The 18,107-nt window shown below is 45.9% G+C and overlaps 1 protein-coding gene across 6 annotated transcripts; it reads left to right on the forward strand.

The window, feature by feature from the left end:
* Window positions 1-924: 924 nt before the first annotated feature.
* On the forward strand, window positions 925-16,192 carry LOC123188653 (uncharacterized). Of its 6 annotated transcripts, none has more exons than XR_006494992.1 (7): window positions 925-1,315; window positions 8,379-8,572; window positions 9,658-9,973; window positions 10,346-10,621; window positions 10,738-10,882; window positions 14,828-14,900; window positions 15,634-16,192. XR_006494992.1 is itself a non-coding variant. In XM_044600866.1 (6 exons), the coding sequence occupies exons 1-5, from the start codon at window positions 1,220-1,222 to the stop codon at window positions 10,867-10,869; spliced, it is 1,014 nt and encodes a 337-aa protein (XP_044456801.1). In that variant the 5' UTR covers window positions 925-1,219; the 3' UTR covers window positions 10,870-10,882; window positions 15,634-16,192. The 6 variants fall into 6 exon arrangements, 4 of the variants coding, with proteins under 4 accessions (XP_044456801.1, XP_044456804.1, XP_044456802.1 ...); XR_006494991.1 differs by having other exon boundaries at window positions 14,828-14,926; window positions 15,634-15,850; XM_044600866.1 differs by lacking the exon at window positions 14,828-14,900.
* The last annotated feature ends 1,915 nt before the right edge of the window (window positions 16,193-18,107 follow it).

The following is an 18,107-nucleotide window of genomic DNA, read 5'->3' on the forward strand; positions in this document are numbered from 1 at the left end:
AAATAACCTCCTCAAGTCCCAATTCTGTCCAGACTTGTTTCGTATTTTGGCACTGGAATAACATGTGTTTAATACTTTCACGCCCATCGCACGCCGGGCATTTTGTTTCAATCTTCATGTGTCTATCAACCAGTGTAGTTCTATATGGTAGAGTTCCATGTAATGTTCGTCAGAGGAATATTTTTACTTTGGCAGGGCAAGGCAATTTCCACATAACATCCCAGGTACGGTTCAGTGATGCGGAACTAGGTCCATGTGTGGTTCCTCTTGCCTCATATTTAGACTTCCACATGACATAATAAGCTGATTTCACCGAAAACGTCCCTGTTTTTGTCATATGCCATGAGATGAACTCCTCCATCTCGAAAGCTGGTAGAGGTATCGACAGGATGCGTGGTACATCGATGGGCCAGAACGTCTGCTCAATCAATTACATGTTCCACTGTCCTGTTGCTGGGTCTATAAGATCAGCCACCATGGATAACAAGTTAGCTCCGCGAGGTGTCGGTCTTCCGTTGTTGGATTGTGGTATCCATGCTTCTGACCAAATCTTTATTTTGTGTTCATCTCCTACCCTCCAAATATATCCCAACTTCAAGGTCTCCACACCTTTCATGATACTTTGCCAGGTATATAAGGCTTTCTTCTTTAGTGTGGCATTAAGTAAGTCCTCTTCCGGATAGTATTTTGCCCTGAGAATCATTGCACAAAGAGAGTCAGGGTTATCAATCAGTCGCCAAGCTTGTTTGGCCAACAAAGCAAAGTTAAAGCAGCGTATATCTCGAAACCCCATTCTTGTAAACATGTGTTTTTATAGCCTTGGTGAAGGGATATATTCATTCTAGTGCATATATTCTAGAAAAGAAAAAAGAATGGCCAACATATTTGTACACCCGTAGCAACAAACCGGCAACAAGAAAACTGAAAAGTGATTCCGAACAAATCAGACAGGAGCCGGGTTCCGCCGGTAACAGCCGTTTCCCCCGTTCTCCGGTGAGTCACTGTCCTAATAAATCTAGCAGCCAGGGAACCATCGGCAGGAGGGCGGCCCCAGTTGCACGAACGCACGCACCCACCCCACGCACGCGGGCGGGTGAAATCTAGGACGGAATCCGTTCCAGTCCCCGTCGATCACGCCCCGAGAGGCGGAAGAGCTTTCGTGGCGAGGAATCCGCCGGAGGCTCCCCGATTTGCATGTCCGGGGCTCGCTGGAATCGGAATGCACTGGTGCCCCGGAATCGGGCCGCGGGCGCGCTCCTTCCTGCGTGACTACGACGCGCTCCAGTCCCTCGCCCTCGCCCTCATATACCTCCAGGTGCGCACGCGGTTCTTTGCCCTCAGCTCGATCTGATCGTCTATCACTGGTTCGGGCGCGGTTCTTTGTTGTTGCTGTTGTTATCCGTGGTGAGGAGCTCAGGCGCGGAGAAGAGGAGGGAGCAGATTTGAGCGCGCTGTATTCTTTTTACTACCGTGCACGGGCTGTGGCCTTCTGGTGTCCCCATGGTTTACCCCTAACTAATCTAGTTCATGATGATGCTAGCGGTGTCAGACTACCTAGGATGAACAAGTTCATAATGCGGTTTAGATGGGCTTGAGATCGGATAGTTTCTTATGCGTGGCGTAACCTTACGAAGAGAAGCGAGAAGTTTTGGTTCAGTCTGGTGTTGAGTCAAGTTTGGGGGCATTGCAATGATTCACAGGTTTAGTGACAACCATGTGCCTTAGCTCGTGGGTTTGGACTTGCCCAGCATTTTTGGTGTCCTTTTATGTTCCATTTGGCCAGGTCATTTTATTCAGATGCTACCCTGGATGGGCTTTATGTATTTCTTACAGCAAAAGATGACTTATCTTGCTCTGATTTCTTACTGGCTCTAGGTCATATTAGATCAGAATTCACTGCTTGCAAATGCCACAGCCGGATATGAAATGAAAACTGTTAAGTTGTTTTAAACTTTGAATGAGGAAATAAGCAAGGAACATTTCTTGAAAGATTATGAGGATTTAGTCAAGCAATAAGGAAGGCATATAAGTATGTCTAACCTTACCATTTCAGTTTCTATTTCCAATATAGCGTTCACGGATAAACGAAATGAAGTTGGAGGCCCACCACCACCAACAAAGCCTTTAGTCTGAAACAAGTTGGGGTAGGCTAGAGCTGAAACCCATAAGACCTCAAAACAAACTCATGGTTCTGGCACATAGATAGCCAACTTCCACGCATCCCTGTTCATGGTTAGTTCTTTGGTGATATTCCTATCCCTCAGATCTCTCTTTACGGGTTCCCCTCAACATTCCTGCGTTGTATATGCCCAAACCATCTCAGACGATGTTGGACAAGCTTCTCTTCAATCAGTGCTAGCCCAACTCTAACACGAATATCATCATTCCGGACCTGATCCTTCTTGTATGGACACACATCCATCTCAACATGCGCATTTCTACTACACCCAATTGTTGAACATGTTGCCTTTTAGTCGGCCAACACGCAACGCCGTACAACATTGCAGATCGAATCGCCGTCGTATAGGACCTACCTTTTAGCTTTTGTGGCAATCTCTTGTCACAGAGAATGCCGGAAGCTTGGGGCCACTTCATCCATCTGACTTTGATTCGATGACTCACATCTTCATCGATATCACCATCCTTCTGCAACATTGGCCCCAAATATCGGAAGGTGTCCTTCAAGGTACCACCTGTCCATCAAGGCTAACCTCCTCCTCGTGCCTAGTAGCACTGAAACATCACCTCATGTACTAAGCCTAAAATGTTTTGATTCCAAAGTTTGTCTCCATAGCTCTAACATTCTATTAACTCTAGTCCGACTATCATTGACTAGCACCACATCATCCGCAAAGAGCATACACCATGTGATGTCCTTGTATATCCCTTGTGTCCTCACCATCACCATGTCAAAAAGATAAGGGCTCAAAGCTGACCCTTGGTGTAGTCCTATTTTAATCAGAAAGTCATCAGTGTTGCCATCACTTGTTCGAACACCTGTAATAGTTGGAGGCCCACCAAGTGGATTAAATCAAATGTAATCGCTTCGGTGCTGTCTGTTAGAACATGGTTGTGTTGTGTTGTAGTTACCATATTGTATAGGCACTTCTTGGCTTATTTCCCTCATGTGTATATGCATTGTTTGTTGGCTCCGTTCAATACAGGAAGCTTATTTTGTAACATGGTATAAGAGCTAGGGTTAGGTTCTCAACCGCCATCGCCCCTCACAAGGGAATCCCCACCGGGTAGGCCCACAATGACAGTCGACCTAGCTAAAGGACAAATGTGATGGGCCAGCCGGTGTGGAGCACTTGGTTGGATGGGGAGGCCAATTGGGTTCAATAGAAAGCTAGCCAGTCGGATACAACAGAAAGCCAGTCAGTCGGATCATGAGAAGCCAGTTAGTCGGATCAGGAGAAGCCAGTTAGTTGGATCACGGTCATCCGACAAGTCAAAGGACGCGCAATAAAGGCAGACGTTACCATGGTCACCACTAAGCATTAACTCGGGTGTTACACTATGTAACAAGTAGCTAGTAATAGGCGGCATTCAATAGGCCGTTACTTGTAGAATTAATTCAGATGACCTTTCACGCTTCTAGCCATGTTGAGCCTATACAAGGCATGGTTGGGGCTTCTTGCCAAGGATTCACATCATTTGTAATTCCTATACACATAAGAAAAAGCACATCAGGAGTAGGTGTTATCCCTTAGCAAGGGAGTTTGAACCTGGGTAATAAGCTTTACGCCCTCTCATACACACCCATGCACGTACAGCTGAAATGCCCACGACAGTTGGCGCACACCGTGGGGCCTAGCGTCAGTTTGGAGCTATGGTTCAAATGGCCTCCTCTACAACCACCAACGACGGACTGGTTCATGGGTGTGCCATCCATTTTGGCTCGTTGGACTTCCTCACTGATGGTTCGGCATCGCGCCTCGACGCCTTGCTCACTGAGATCTCGTTGTTGGACACCGGGAGTCTGCACTAACATGCAACATCGCTAACATTTTGTGGCTGCAAGATCCGGCTTCATACCGGCTGACCGATCAGGTGCCCAACGGTGACTGAGGCGTTCTACAATGCCTTGGCTCGTCATTGCCACAATCGGTGTTCGCAAGATCCGGTTTCACACCGGCTGGCTGACAGGTGCCCCAGCGGCGCTTGAGGTGTTCCACAATGCCTTGATTCGCCATCCTTGTCTCATTTTTTGGCATGGTCAACTCTGACTCACCATACTCCATACTGGAGTCTTGCTCCGATGGGGAAGAAAGTTTTGACAGCCTCGCCTCTGTGGCAAGTGTCTTCATGGGCAGCATCGACCTCAATGATGGCGGCGTGCGCGAAGATGGTGCGCACGACGACGACATGCGCAAGGAAGGTGCTGGTAATGGCTTTGCCGACTTCGCTCAAACGCCAAGTCGCTCCACGTGAGATCGATGAAGAGGCCATGAGGTTGAATCAATTCAGCCGTGAAGTGCTTGTACTAGTAGTACTAGTTGCAGCGCGGTTATCAAGATCTGATTGATGAATAGTATTATGCATGCAAGCAATCTGATCCCTAGTCGGCATGCCGAGTACTACTTGCTTCGAGTACTATTTCAGCGGCCGAGTACTACTTCAGCTGAGTATCATCACTGCAGCAAACCAGTACTGCGGCCGAGTCGCAGCAGCCCAATCCGAGTCGCACTTCCAAGTTGCAGCCAACTAGTAATGCGGTTGAGTGATCCGATCTCCAACTGCTGCTCCACGTGAGATCAACCAGAAGAAGTAGCACCAAGTACTAGTGTGAGCACAAATCCCAAGATCTGATTGCTACTCACACAAAGCACCAGCCGGGTTCAGTACTACTTCACGCAAAGCGTCAACAGAACGGGTTGTCACGCGTCCAAGCTTCAGCTCCATCACAGACCTTGACACTAACCACCACTGAAGGCCGCCACCAACAAATGGAACAATCACTTGGAAAAGTTGCGTTCGCATGAATCATCAAGGATTCTAGAGTAAGAGGATGATGAAGCCGAGAAGGCGAGAATGAAGTCTAAGCACTGTTCAACCGCAAACTTAGACAAAAAAGCAGTCGGCAGCACAAAATAGGTAGATGAGCATGTGCTAGCCAATCTAGTCTGCATGTTCGGACGAGGACCTCCTCTCTGAGGATCCAGCACCACCGCTAAACTCGTCTTGGAATCACCACTCCTTGAAGCCGCTGAGCGGGTCTCCGATATGGAGGTTGAGAGGGGTAGCGATAGATTGAAGAAGAGGATAACAGCGTATATCAGTTTTCCGCGTGTGCATATGCTGGAAGGGAGAAGCCACCACCAGTGAAAGAAGGGGCCGGCGCCAACAGAAGAATAGAGGAACCATGCAACGGCCCAAAACTGACCTGCTTGATCCTCAGGTAGATCAACCAATAAGTGCTGAAAATGAAAATAACTCAGCGAAGATGATATGTGGAGCAGCAAGGCGGGCACCACGGAGAGGAAGATGATGAAGATGAACATCTGGTGACCAAGAAGAGAAAAACATGGAAGGGGAGTTATTGGGAACAAAAACAAGACCACCATCTGGCAGCATAATCCCCAAACACACCAGAAGGGGACATATCTAGCCAGATAGAACAAGGGAGGTTATTTGTAGAGAGGAACACAAGCCCAACCTGCATCTGCACGCCGCCGGGAACTAAGAAGTGACCCCAGATCTAGTTCGACACTGAACACTCCAATCCGATTCGGAAGTCCTCAAACAGGCCATAAAGGACGCATAAACATGTGGATCTACAAAGGGAAAAAGGAGGGCCGAGCACCTCCCCCCTCCATCTCTAGCCGGATGAGCCGATGGGGAGGAAGGGGCGAGGAGGCGTCGGGAGGATGGCGAGTGAGACCAGGAACAAAGACTAAGACTGGATGGAGGAGAGAGAAAGAGAGGAGAGAAAATGACCATCATCTCATAGTCAAGTGCTTCAAATTTACAAGTCGTTCGCTACCCTGGTTTGCATTCTGTATGATTCCTTCCTCTGTTCGTGTTTTTCGTGCTGATTTGGCTGGCGAGTACCTATCACGTGCACTTCATGGTTTCTTGCAAAGGGTTCTCTTTATTCACACTTATCCTCGTGATCATACTCTTTTGCTCCTCTATGTTGATGACATGATTATCACAGGGAATGGCCACCAATTCATTGATTTTGTGAAGAAACGTTTCCATGAGCAATTCTTGATGACTGATTTGGGTTATCTTTGCTACTTTCTTGGATTTAGGATCATTTCTTCCCGTGAGGGCACTTATCCCTCTCAAGAGAAGTACATCCAAGTTCTTCTCACTCGTGCATATGCCTGCCTCACTGATCAGCGCACAGTTGACACTCCTAATGAGTTTGGTCTTCATCTTCGTCCTAGTAAGGGTGAACCCCTTGCAGGTCCCACTCGCTGCTGTCATCTTGTTGGGAGCCTTGTCTATCAAGGCATAACTCGTCCTAACATTTCTTATGTTGTGCACATTCTGAGTCAGTTTGTGTGACATCCCAACTTAATAGTAATGATAGACTACTCATGTCAATAAGGTGCACATTCTTTTTCGGAAGTCTACCGAAAGGAACCTCAAAGTTAAGCGTGCTTGGCTTGGAGCAATATGAGGATAGGTGACCGACTAGGAAGTTGATCTCGGGTGTGCACGAGTGAGCACAAAGTGCGCAGTAAAGACTAGTGTTAGTCTGTGGGGCCAGTCTAGATTCTAGATGGTAGCTAAGGCGCAACGACCACGAAATGGTGGGTGAACTGCTGGGTTTGGCTGGGGTGTTTTGTTTTTGCTCCCACTTAACTTCACTAGTCATCTTCTTCGTGCTCTTCGTTATCGTTGTGGTATTGTGACTTTTCGCCTATTCTTCCCTCGCTCCAGCTTCAGCTTCATGCCTACTGTGATGCGCCTGGGCTAGTGATTACAATGATCGCAGCTCTCTCTCTCTCTCTCTCTCTCTGCCTATTATGTTTTTATTGGGTCTCTCTAATTGCCTAGAATACCAAGAACCACTGTATCTCGCTCCAGTGTTGAGGCTGAGCTGTGAGCTATGGTGTCCATGACTGCAGAGATCACTTGGCTATGGTGTCTTGTTCAGGACTTTGGTGTTTCCACTGCTGCAAGTACCCCTTTGCTCTCCGACAGTACTGGGGCGCTCATCATTGCCCGTGATCCTGTGAAGCATGAGCTCACCAAGCACATCGGTGTTGATGCCTCATGCGTTCTCAGGTGCAAGAGGACTGTGGCCCTTCAGTATGTTCCCTCGGAGCTTCAGCTTGCTGATTTTCTGCCAAAAGCTCAGACACGGTCACAACACAGCTTCTCCCTTTCCAATCTTGATGTCCAAGACCCCACTTGAGTTTGAGGGCGGGTGGGGGGTGGGGGTGTTAGATCAGGGTTGTGCTGTGTGTGTATTTAGTTATTTACCATATTGTACAGGTACTTCGCTTATTTCTCTCTTGTGTATATGTACTGGCTGTTGGCCCCGTTCAATACAAGAAGCTCATTTCGTAACAGGTGCTATAAACATTTCAAGAATCAAGAACTATCAAAATTCAGGCAAATCCACAATCCAATTAAGCATGGATAAGTTATACTACAGAGTAGAGTTGGTAACAATCATATAAATCTGTGCCATCTCTTTCATGTTTGAGTATTCCAGATCATGTCCGTATAGCAGTGCTAATTACCCCCTGGTTCTTTGTATTAAAAATATGAAATTCTAAATCTCAGAAGTATTGTATTCTGGCCATTTACAATGCTGGAAACCATATATTATTATTGAGCGTGTGACTTAGCTAGTCTTGTAGGCAACTCTCTGAAACAGGCTCACGCCCCGCTTTATAGATAAAGCACCAACCAAGGTACCCGAGATCTGCTTGTAAGAGGACTGCTTTTGCTCGACAGCTCACCTATGCCACCATGAGGCACCTAGGACAACCGTGATGAGCACATGGCAACAGATCCAGATCTGGGTGTCGCCCCTGTCAATTACAGAGAGCGAGCCCGAGCCACCAGCCGCTACACCCCTCGTCGCCCACACGACCAAGAGACATAGCCATGGTGCCCGCCGGAGAGCCAACCATGCGATCCGCCTTCCAGGGCGGTCTTGTAGGCAACTAGGAATTGCTATTTTGAATTTTTTATCATGTTGGTAGAAAATTAGTGATTACTGGTCTCCTTCGCTTGTGGTTATATCATGGTTTAACAGTTAACATTCTTAGATTCAGTGAAGCTTACGTACTTGCTTTACTTTAGTTAATTTATAATACCTGGCTTAATGCTTATAACGTTGAATGAGCTCTGAGCAAAATGTTCTTCAAACTAATGTATTCATTTGCATAACATAATCTTCTATGTTTTAGATTGGTTGTGCGCTGATTGGATCGCTTGGTGCGCTGTTCAATGGGGTTCTTGTGATAAACCTTGTGATAGGGCTATTTGCTGTTGTTGCGATTGAAAGTAGTAGCCAAAGACTTGGCCGGACTTATGCTGTCCTGCTCTTCTTTGCTATCGTCCTTGACGTTGCATGGTTTATACTCTTCTCACATGCTATATGGTATGTTTTCTGCAACCACTATCTTTCAGACCTATTTTTTCTTTTCTTTTTTTGCATGTGCACCCTCAGTACACATGGCATCAGAATTAACATTTCCTGCATAATAGAAGTGCTAGTGACTTTGTAGGTGCTATTAAACATTAATAGCTTCATAAACTTGACGAAATAGTGGACCCATGCAAAATAGTTGTCAAACTAGTCTTTAGTTTTTTTTAATCTTTTGGGTTTTGCATTTCGATTGGCACTACTTACTTTGGATTTTGACAATTTGCCACTTCTAACTTTGTAATTGATCTATTGCCATCCTTCAGTCTGCACTTTGATCTTTGCCTTTAAAAAAAATACTTCCAAATGATAGACATTATATGCACAAAATAGTGGACAAGTATACCTTTGCCCCCGTTATGTAGCCACCACCCGACCACCAGGGGCTTCTGGGAGGTAGCCACCGCCCAGCTGTCTCCCAGTGTTCCTCAGGCGACAGGGGATGAGAAGGAACGAGTGAGCGAACGAGATCCTCCTCCTGTTCCTGGTCAATCTCGTTAACAGGGTTGGTCATTTTACGTGTGACCCACTTGACAGAGTGGAAAATATCAAAGTGCAAACTAAAGGATATCAGTAGATCAATTACAAAGTAAGAAGTGGCAAATTGTCAAAGTCCAAAGTAAGTAGTGGCTTAAAATCCCCCCACCCCCCCTTTTGGAGTCAGCAGAGTTGAAGATTCAGGGCCACCCTTCTTTGAAATAGATTAGATTCTATGGAAGGTTCAGGTTCACCTTTGTTTCTTGAAGTTTGTTTAGAATTATTATTCCCATTTTACATCTGATTGACATGAAATTGCCTGAGACTCTCTTTGGCTGTGCATTCTCCTTTCAGCATGGCATTTACATATTCTTTGATATTTTACAGATTTATTTAGATTCATTCATTGCTACATTGTGAATATGTTTTCTCATCGAATAAGTATCTCTGTGGACAAACGTAGAAATATTTGTTTGTTTGCTTTTTGTTTAGTATCAGATAGAATACTCTGCTGTATTTTACGGTTTTATACCGTGTGCTTCTGACTATATCTATTTGTACAGGAATAGTACCCCTGATGAGAAGTATGGTCAACTTTTTGTCTTCTCACTAAGACTTGCATTGTGGATGCAAACTATTGGGTTTTCAGTGAGGTTTTTGTCTTCATTTATATGGATCCAGATGTACAGGTTAGGGGTCTCATCAAGCACGCCAACATATTATGAAGCAAATGATGCAAGAAATAGTTTCTTGAGCCCCAGATCTAATTCAGTTAGACGGGGTTCAATGGCTGATGATATATTGGGTGGTTCAATTTACGATCCTTCTTACTACTCTTCTCTCTTCGAAGATGTTCGAAATAATGCATGCAATCATCAGGTATGAAAAAGACATACAGGTTAAGGGTTTCATCAAGCACGCCAACACAATATCAATCCTAACTAATGCTACCATTTCTCCTTGTTTGTACTTACCTGCATGAACAAGTATTAATAAGACAATTATTTCCTTCCATAAGGTTGACCAATTAGCCTCCTTTTTAGTTCGTCATATTGGTCTCATATAAACTACTCTATTCCTCGCTAAGGGGTTGTTTGGATATGGGGATTATAGAAAACCGTATTCCCTAAAACGTAATTTCTGACCACCTAAAAACTTGTTTAGGTTATCCAACTAAGATAAGTATAAGTGAGATTTATAAAAACCTGAAAAACCAGTTTTTAGAAAAATGACTAATAGTGGTTTTTGTAGAAAACTCGCAGCGCCATGCAGTCCGGTACCTCCTCGTGCACCAGCGGTTTTTGCTATGGCGTCTGCATGTCCATGTCGCGGCAATGGAAGCACTACGTCGGGGCAACGCCTCCCTGCGAGCTCGCTCACACGCCACTCAAACTCGCCGTTGTCGCGCAAGGAGTTGAGCACGACAAGCCCGCCCACGAGCTTCTTGTTAAGGAAGATCTGGGGCATGTGGGTGGCGTTGCCGACCTTAGACGTGAGACTGGCATTGCGCTTCGGGAACATGCCGAGGTTTATTATTTGCTGCCTTATATGTCCAATACATCCCTTTTTCCCTTGCATGAGTTTCCCTTAGTCCCATACAAATGGACTAATTTTTGGTAACTTGTGTATGATCCCCATACTAGGCAATGCTTGGTACCAAAATCAGGAGAGGTCAACCTGCCATATGCATGAATAGGCAGGCCAGGAAATCCTTGCACGGCGGTGTGCTCTTACCAATCAGCGAGCTCCTTTCATGCACGTCTGGAGACATCTAGACTCACCCATCAGGTACAATGACTAAGGCCTCCATCTTGCATCTTCCGTTCCTCCGTACCGCTTTGCGGGTTATGAGGAAGCGGGCGATGTAGATCAAGCATCCGACAGCTGCTAAGACTCCCAAGAGTCGCTGCTCAGCTTTCCGGCAAAAGGCTACAATGTTCACCTGCCCTGTTTTACTTTTTCTCATTTCCTTCCTCTCAGTAAGGCTATAAAATCCCACAACCTTCCTCTCTGCCAAGGATTGAGAGCCTTCTAGCTCATTCTACTTGTATTGGGTGGAGGATCGTCATGGTTCTAGGGCCGATGGTAGTCACAAGGCCTATCCATGATATTGTCAAGGCATGGACCGCGGTTTTTGCCCTTGTCCCGCCACTCGCGTTGATCTGGTCGTCGCCGTCGTTGTAGTCCTTGTGCTTGTTCTTGCAGTTGCGTTTAGGTTTGCCGATCTCGTCCTTCGTACCGGACATGCTGGGATCCCCGTCGTGTGCCTTCTGCTTGGCGTACCACTCATCCTCACCGGAACAGAACTTGGTTACTATCTCCATCAAGGTCAGCATGGTCTTGGGCATGTACTTCCCGAAGTATTTGGTAGGTGCTTGTCAGATAGGCAGTGCTTAAACACAACAATGACCTCGGCGCCATCAGAGTCGATGATCTCATTCTTTTTCCTGAGGAAACGTGTCTAGAAGTCACACACCGATTCTATCTTTCCTTGGGCCAGATGTCCTTGGTCGCTGGCATCATCAGGCCCGGCGTACGTGCCCTTGAAGTTAGGTATGAACTTGGCTTGCAAATCATCCCAGCCGCCGGTCGACGTAAGCACGAGGGTGTTTAACCAGGCTTGGGCGGATCCCTTCAGCACCAGGGGTAAGTGTTTGACGGCGTGCCAATCATCACCGTTAGCCACCTGGGCCGTTATAATGTAGTCGGTTACCAAATCTCAGGTTCCTGGCTTTTGTCATACTTGTCCACCGCATTTAGCTTGAAATTTGGTGAAAAAGTGTGGCAGACAATTTTGTCAGTGAAGCAGGCCGGATACATCGCGGAGGGACCTGCAGCCGAGGGGTGGATGATGTTTATAGTGTTGCGTGCATCATCCAGGCCGGCCGCGCGGTTGTAGTCGTTGAAAGCTGGCTTGTTTCTATGCCAAGCTTGCCGGCGCAGCCGAATTGCACATTGCTTCTCGGTCTCACGCATGGTTGGGTCACGTGGCACATCAGGCCTTGGAGCGGGCCCTTGAATCGTCTTAGGCTGATAGATCGTACGAGGAGCTACGTCGTGGGTCATGCGGTGTTCCTGATTACGACTGCCAGACTTATGGGTACATCGGCTGGCCATGGTCTACGGCGTTCTTCATAGTTTCTTCCATCCTCCTGCTCTTCATGGCCAGGGAGGCCTTGGTTGTAGTCGGTTCGGTCTTGCCAATTGGATGGGTAGTTCGATATAGCTGTTCGACATCCATGAGCTCGGCCGCTTTGTGCTCCAGGGGTCGCTTTTCTTTGGAAACTTTGCCTAGGGCCGACAGGACCTTCAGCCAAGCTGCATCTTGCTTCGGATCATCCATCTGTTGGTCAAGCGCCTCGATCTCCCTATCATTGAATTCTACCTCGCCGCTTTCCTCGCTTGCCATGAAGCTTAGATTTGGCGCATCAACCATGTAGCACTCGTGGACCGAGGTCGCCTGCCACGGGCATAAGGGCGCCGCGGCTGGTGGTTGGCTGTAGCCGACTCGCCCAACTCCTCGTCCTAGTCCTGCTCCTCGATTGCGCCTTCAAGGATGCCGGTTAGGTCTTCAATGTTGGCGATCAAGTGGGTAGTTTGGTGGGTCAAATTTTTGACCTGCTGCTCCTGGGCCCAGCATGACGACAAGTCCTGGAGAACCAGCTCGCCGCAGGAGTCTGTGACGTACTTAAGGTTGCCAAATCGAACGATCTGGCCTGAACCGTAGTTCTCGACCTGGCCGATGTGGCAAGCCGAGATGGCGAGGAACATGATCACGCCGAAGTCGAAGAGTTGACCCAGCGCTTAGATTACGCCGGCATCCATCGGAGAACCCATCCGACCTCTGCGGGACCTGTATGGGTCACCAATGTCGGAGCTAATTTCGGTAGATCCCTTGGTAGGGTATCCCGGCGTGGCAATTAGGTCGGAGGGGAACAACAGATAGATTTACCCTGGGTTCAGGCCCTCCATACGAGTTAAAACTTTACTCCTGCTTGTGTATATTGCGATCGGGGGTGTACAAAGTACATGTATAACGGAGAGATTGTACGACCATCTATCGACTAGCTCGACTCCTACTTATATAAGATACGAGGGCTCCTAGGGTTACACAACCTAGTCGGCTATGTCGTTGGAGGGGAGTCCTCCACGGATCCGGCTTCTTTGTCTTGAATGGCAAGGATCCCATGGGCTGGCATGATGGCCCAGGGCGGAACCGACCTAGGGGGCCTCGGGCCGGCCTACTTGGACCGGTAACCGACAAGGTGAGGCAGCCCTGGGTCATAACACCGTCAATCACCTTCCATTCACTTCTATCCGTGCAATAAATCGCCGAACTTATTCTCTTTGCAATTTATGAATAGCTATTCGTCACATCCCTCTGTCCTCTCCTTTGTTTTTTACTACAGCAGGTTGAAGGCTTTGAACCGTGTGCCGTTTTTGCTAGCTGCTAGCTTTGAAAATTTGAAACGGTTGACCAGGACTGGTGATTATATTTTAATTAACAAAGTACCATTAACTAACAAAGTGCCAGTTTTTTTATGAACAGTGAGAACTACTCCCTCTGTAACTAAATACTACTATAAAACATCTTATATTTAGTTATAGAGGGAGTATTTATTAACAGTGACATGCTTTAATTAAACAGTACGAGGAATTTTAACAAAGTGCCATACATAGAAATATAAGGTTATGCACAAAGTGACATACTCCCTCCATTCCACAATGTAGTGCTTCCTCTATCCCCGTGCTTCAACTTTGACCGTAAATTTAACTATCAAGACCGATTGCGGCGGGAGCAAAAATTATATCAGTGAATTCGTATTCGAAAGAAGTTTTCAATTATATATTTTTTTCTCCTGCCGCAGTTGGTCTCGTTGGTTAAATTTATGGTCAAAGTTGGACCTCGGGAAGCGCGGGCGCACTATATTTTGGAATGGAGGGAGTACAAGGTTACAGACCATGCACAGTAATACAGTCATACACCAAAATACAAAGTGACGGACATACCGCATTTACAAAACAAAGTTCCATATTTATATACAAAGTGCCATGTTCAAAATATACAAGGTATTCAAATAAAAAAGGTGCCAAATTACAAAGTACTACATTCCGAAATGTACAAAGTGCCACATCAGTAAACGTACTAAGTACCAGCAGTTTACCATCAATGCATTTGAAGTGCCAAGTTACGAAGTGCCGCATTGTGAAGATATACAAAGGTTGACATCAGTTTACAAAGTGCCACATCAGTAAACATACTAAGTACCAGCAGTACATTTTAAGCACCAGCAATACTAAATTTAAGTGCCAAACTTAAGTACCAGCAGTACTAAATTTAATTGCCAAATTACAAAGTGCCATGCAGTAAACATACTAAGTACCAGCAGTTTACCATCAAGTATTTTAAGTACCAGCAATACTAAATTTAAGTGCCGATTTACAAATCACAGTCAAGTTAAATCAGGAGATCAGCAAAGTTCGTACTCATGTTTAGTTAAGTTCGAACATGAGATAGCAAAGTTCATAGTTAATAAGAATGTCTTCACTTATAAATGCATACACACAAAGTGCTGGCTGATGTATAACAAAGTACCATATTTGAATTAATACAACACAAAAGATGCATTCAGAAAGTCTTGTACTTTCAGTTACAAAGTACAGAAATTAGTACATGCCAACCTCGGTAGAAGCCGGAACATTATAATTCACAGCGAACTTCTCTGTCTGCAGGGTGATAAACAAAGTGGTAGTAATGATAGCGGGTCAACATCTGCAGGCCAATCTCCACGGCTTAAATCTTTTGGTAGTAGATCTTTTCTTTCCAATGATGTAAGTCGTGTTCAATCATTTGAAATTAGAATATATAGCATGTTTGTTCTTAGATTCTCCTTTCTTCCATCACATCACTACCTTCAGTGAGAATCTTATTTCACTGTCTCATTTAAGTTGGGGTTTGATCTATGAACGCATGAAGAAATATCTTGGAACACAATTATTCAATATGGTGGTATGAGAGTTCATTTTGATGATATGGTGGAACCATAAATGCAACTTATGTTGCTAAGGGTCCTTGATGCCTCATTTTAGTTGATCTAGCTGGTTTTTGATGCATCATGTACTGCTGGAGTATGACACATTTCTGCTTTATCTGGAATAACAGGAGCTGATTTAAACTGCCCTGTTGCTAGTAATGGTATGAGTATTATTTATACTTGTGTGTTTTCCATAGTCCTTACTTGTGCAAGGCTCCATTTAGAGTCGTGGTGGTATTTCAAGAGCACATGGTATTTCCATTTCTGGATGTAAGTAGCTGAAAGCATAAATAATAAAAATTTAAATGCAAAGTCTTGCTGGAATGGCATTGGCAGTCCGTCAGCTTTGGGCAAGAGTTGCAACCTGTAACTCATTGACATAATGTTTAACTGATAGCATCTCTACAAATTATTTCTTTAAAATGCATTTGTGCCGAGCAATTGTAATCACATTGATTCTGACTTGCACTTTGGGACATCTTTGTGACATTTTTTCTCTTGAAGGTGGAGGCTGGACTAAGAAAGCCGCTGAACTCTTGCTCAGTGGAGACAAGTTGAAGACGGAACTTATTTTTGCCAACCTGACTACCCGAGCACTCTTTGTTTGGTCCTCCTTGAGCCAGTAACTCTTGATTTAACATAGAGATTTGTACAGTGCAAATGTTCATGCCTCGGAACAGCGGCTCCCCAGTAAATCAAGAGCAGCAAGATAGTACAACGATGATGGCCTGTGTTGCTACGCAATTCTTGAGCTTGTGCAGGAGTTTCGGTGCCAATCTGGCAGCTCTTTTTTGCCTGGAGTACACTTTGAGTTGGATTGTTTCACAGGGGCAGACGCTGACTAGTTGGCAACATGTGGAATACTGCTAGTATTTTGCTGCCCAGTATGGTCCATTTTCCAGACGTGTATGGCCTGTTTCTCTTGGTTGTCACGGAAATGAGGCTGATAGTTGCCTACTCCGCTATAGTTAAATCGGCCATCCCCAACCGGATCGTTCGGTTGGTGTTGTCAACATCACTCACTTTTTTGACAATGCACATCTTTGGAGCAACTCCAACGCGCCAACCCATTTCGTTCATATGTGTCCGTTTTAGTCAAAATGGACACAAAAGTCGGCCAGCCGGGCGACCCATTCCTGGTCCAAATTTGGGCCTCGTCTGCGCAAACATGAGGCGGATGCGTGCGATGCCTGTCTACTCCTTCCCTGGCCTGCTAGTTGGTGGCACATAGGCCATTCTCTTCCTCATTGACAACAAGCCATTGGCCGCTACACCCTGTTGCTGTCGCCGCCCACTTTCGGTGCCCTCGCCAGTAGTTTGCACCCACATACCTCCCCCGTAGCCCATCTTTCCATGTTGCCACCACCATTGCCTCGCCGTCGGGCCACCGCAGCTTCCTCCCTTCCTCTTGATGTTGTGGTGAGCACCACTTTGTGCCCCTGGCCAACTCCTTCGACAATGTCGGCACGCTTGTTTGACGCCGCCATGCTCGTTGGCCGTTGTCAGGCCAGGTCTAGGGGAGGCGTGCGTCTCTTTGCCGGCTTGCTTCTTCGATGACGACCGCAAGCTGTTCGATCGTTTGGCCGCAAGGTACAAATGTACTTTGCCGACGAGTTCTTTTTCTACAATTTTCTTTGCAACTCGGATGATTCTTCATCCGACAATGAGGAGATGGCGGCTGCTGTGTTGGTCGTCCATGACCACCTTAGTAGGCAACGGCCGTTGTTCCAGGGCTCGACCTCGAGGCACACTTCAATGTTGAATCGCAACCAAGAGAACGGCCATTTTCTTCTTTGGAAGCACTACTTCGAGACACCCAACCCGCTCTTCAAACATCACTAATTCCGGTGCTGTTTTCGTATGGCTAGGCATGTTTTCAACCGTATCCGGAAGGGGGTGGTCGGATATGAATCATACAGTAAGTATTTCAAGTGCAAGGAGGATGTCCTTGAAAAGATTTGCTTCTCCTCTTATTAGAAATGCACTGCAGCTATCCGGATGCTTGCATATAGAGTTTTCAGTGATCTCATTGATGACTATGTCCGTATGAGCAAGTCTACGTCCCTAGACTCCATGTACAAGTTCTGCAAGGTTGTGATTGCAGTGTTTGGCCCTGAGTAGCCAAATGCTGAAGATACATGAATGACAACATGGGCTTCCAGGGGATGCTTGGTAGCATAGACTGTGTGCACTAGAAGTGGAAGAATTGCCCTTCTGCTTGGCAGGGTAGTATAAGGGTCATGTCAAAGCTTGCACCATCATACTCGAGGCCTGGCTTCACAAGATCTCTGAATTTGACACTCTTTCTTCGGCTTCGGTGTTTGCAAGGCTTGCCAAAGGCAACTGCTGCCGGTGAATGTTAACATCAACGGCCACAACTATAATAAAGGATACTACCTAGCTGACGGTAACTATCCTTAGTGGACTACTCTTGTGAAGACAATCTCCAACCCTATAGAAGAGAAGATGAGATTTGCACAAGAGCAAGAAAGTTATAGGAAGGATGTGGAGCGTGCCTTTGGTATTCTGCAATCTCGATGGGGCATCGTTCGGTATCCTGCTAGAACTTGGAGTATCAGGAAGTTGTGGGAGGTGATGACTGCTTGTATGATCATGCACAGTATGACCGTAGAGGATGAGTGCTCGAAATGTATCTACGACCAAGGGTTTCAGTTTCAAGGTGACAATGTTGTACCTGAGCATGGAGGAGCGGCAATGTTTGCACAATTCACCCAATTTCATCATCAAATGCGTGATTGGAAAACTCATATTCAGTTGCAAGATGATTTGGTTGAGCATATTTAGGCTCACGTTGACAACCAATAGATGTATCTTTTTTAAAAATGTATTTGAGACAATTCAATCTTTATTTGGCTTGTAAACTATAATATATTTATTTGGCTTGTGAACTATGATATATTTGTTTGCTTGCGAAACTATGTAAAATGTTTGTATTTTGTTCGAATTATGTTTGAAAA

Source organism: Triticum aestivum, chromosome 2A, assembly GCF_018294505.1.
Source record: "Triticum aestivum cultivar Chinese Spring chromosome 2A, IWGSC CS RefSeq v2.1, whole genome shotgun sequence".
NCBI lineage: Eukaryota > Viridiplantae > Streptophyta > Magnoliopsida > Poales > Poaceae > Triticum > Triticum aestivum.

Excerpts from the sequence above, each read along its gene's own strand:
- LOC123188653 (XM_044600866.1), top strand. The coding sequence starts at position 1,220 with ATGCACTGGTGCCCCGGAATCGGGCCGCGGGCGCGCTCCTTCCTGCGT. Across the intron at positions 1,316-8,378 it reads TCGCCCTCATATACCTCCAG|ATTGGTTGTGCGCTGATTGG; the intron begins GTGCGCACGCGG and ends TCTATGTTTTAG. Across the intron at positions 8,573-9,657 it reads CTCTTCTCACATGCTATATG|GAATAGTACCCCTGATGAGA; the intron begins GTATGTTTTCTG and ends CTATTTGTACAG.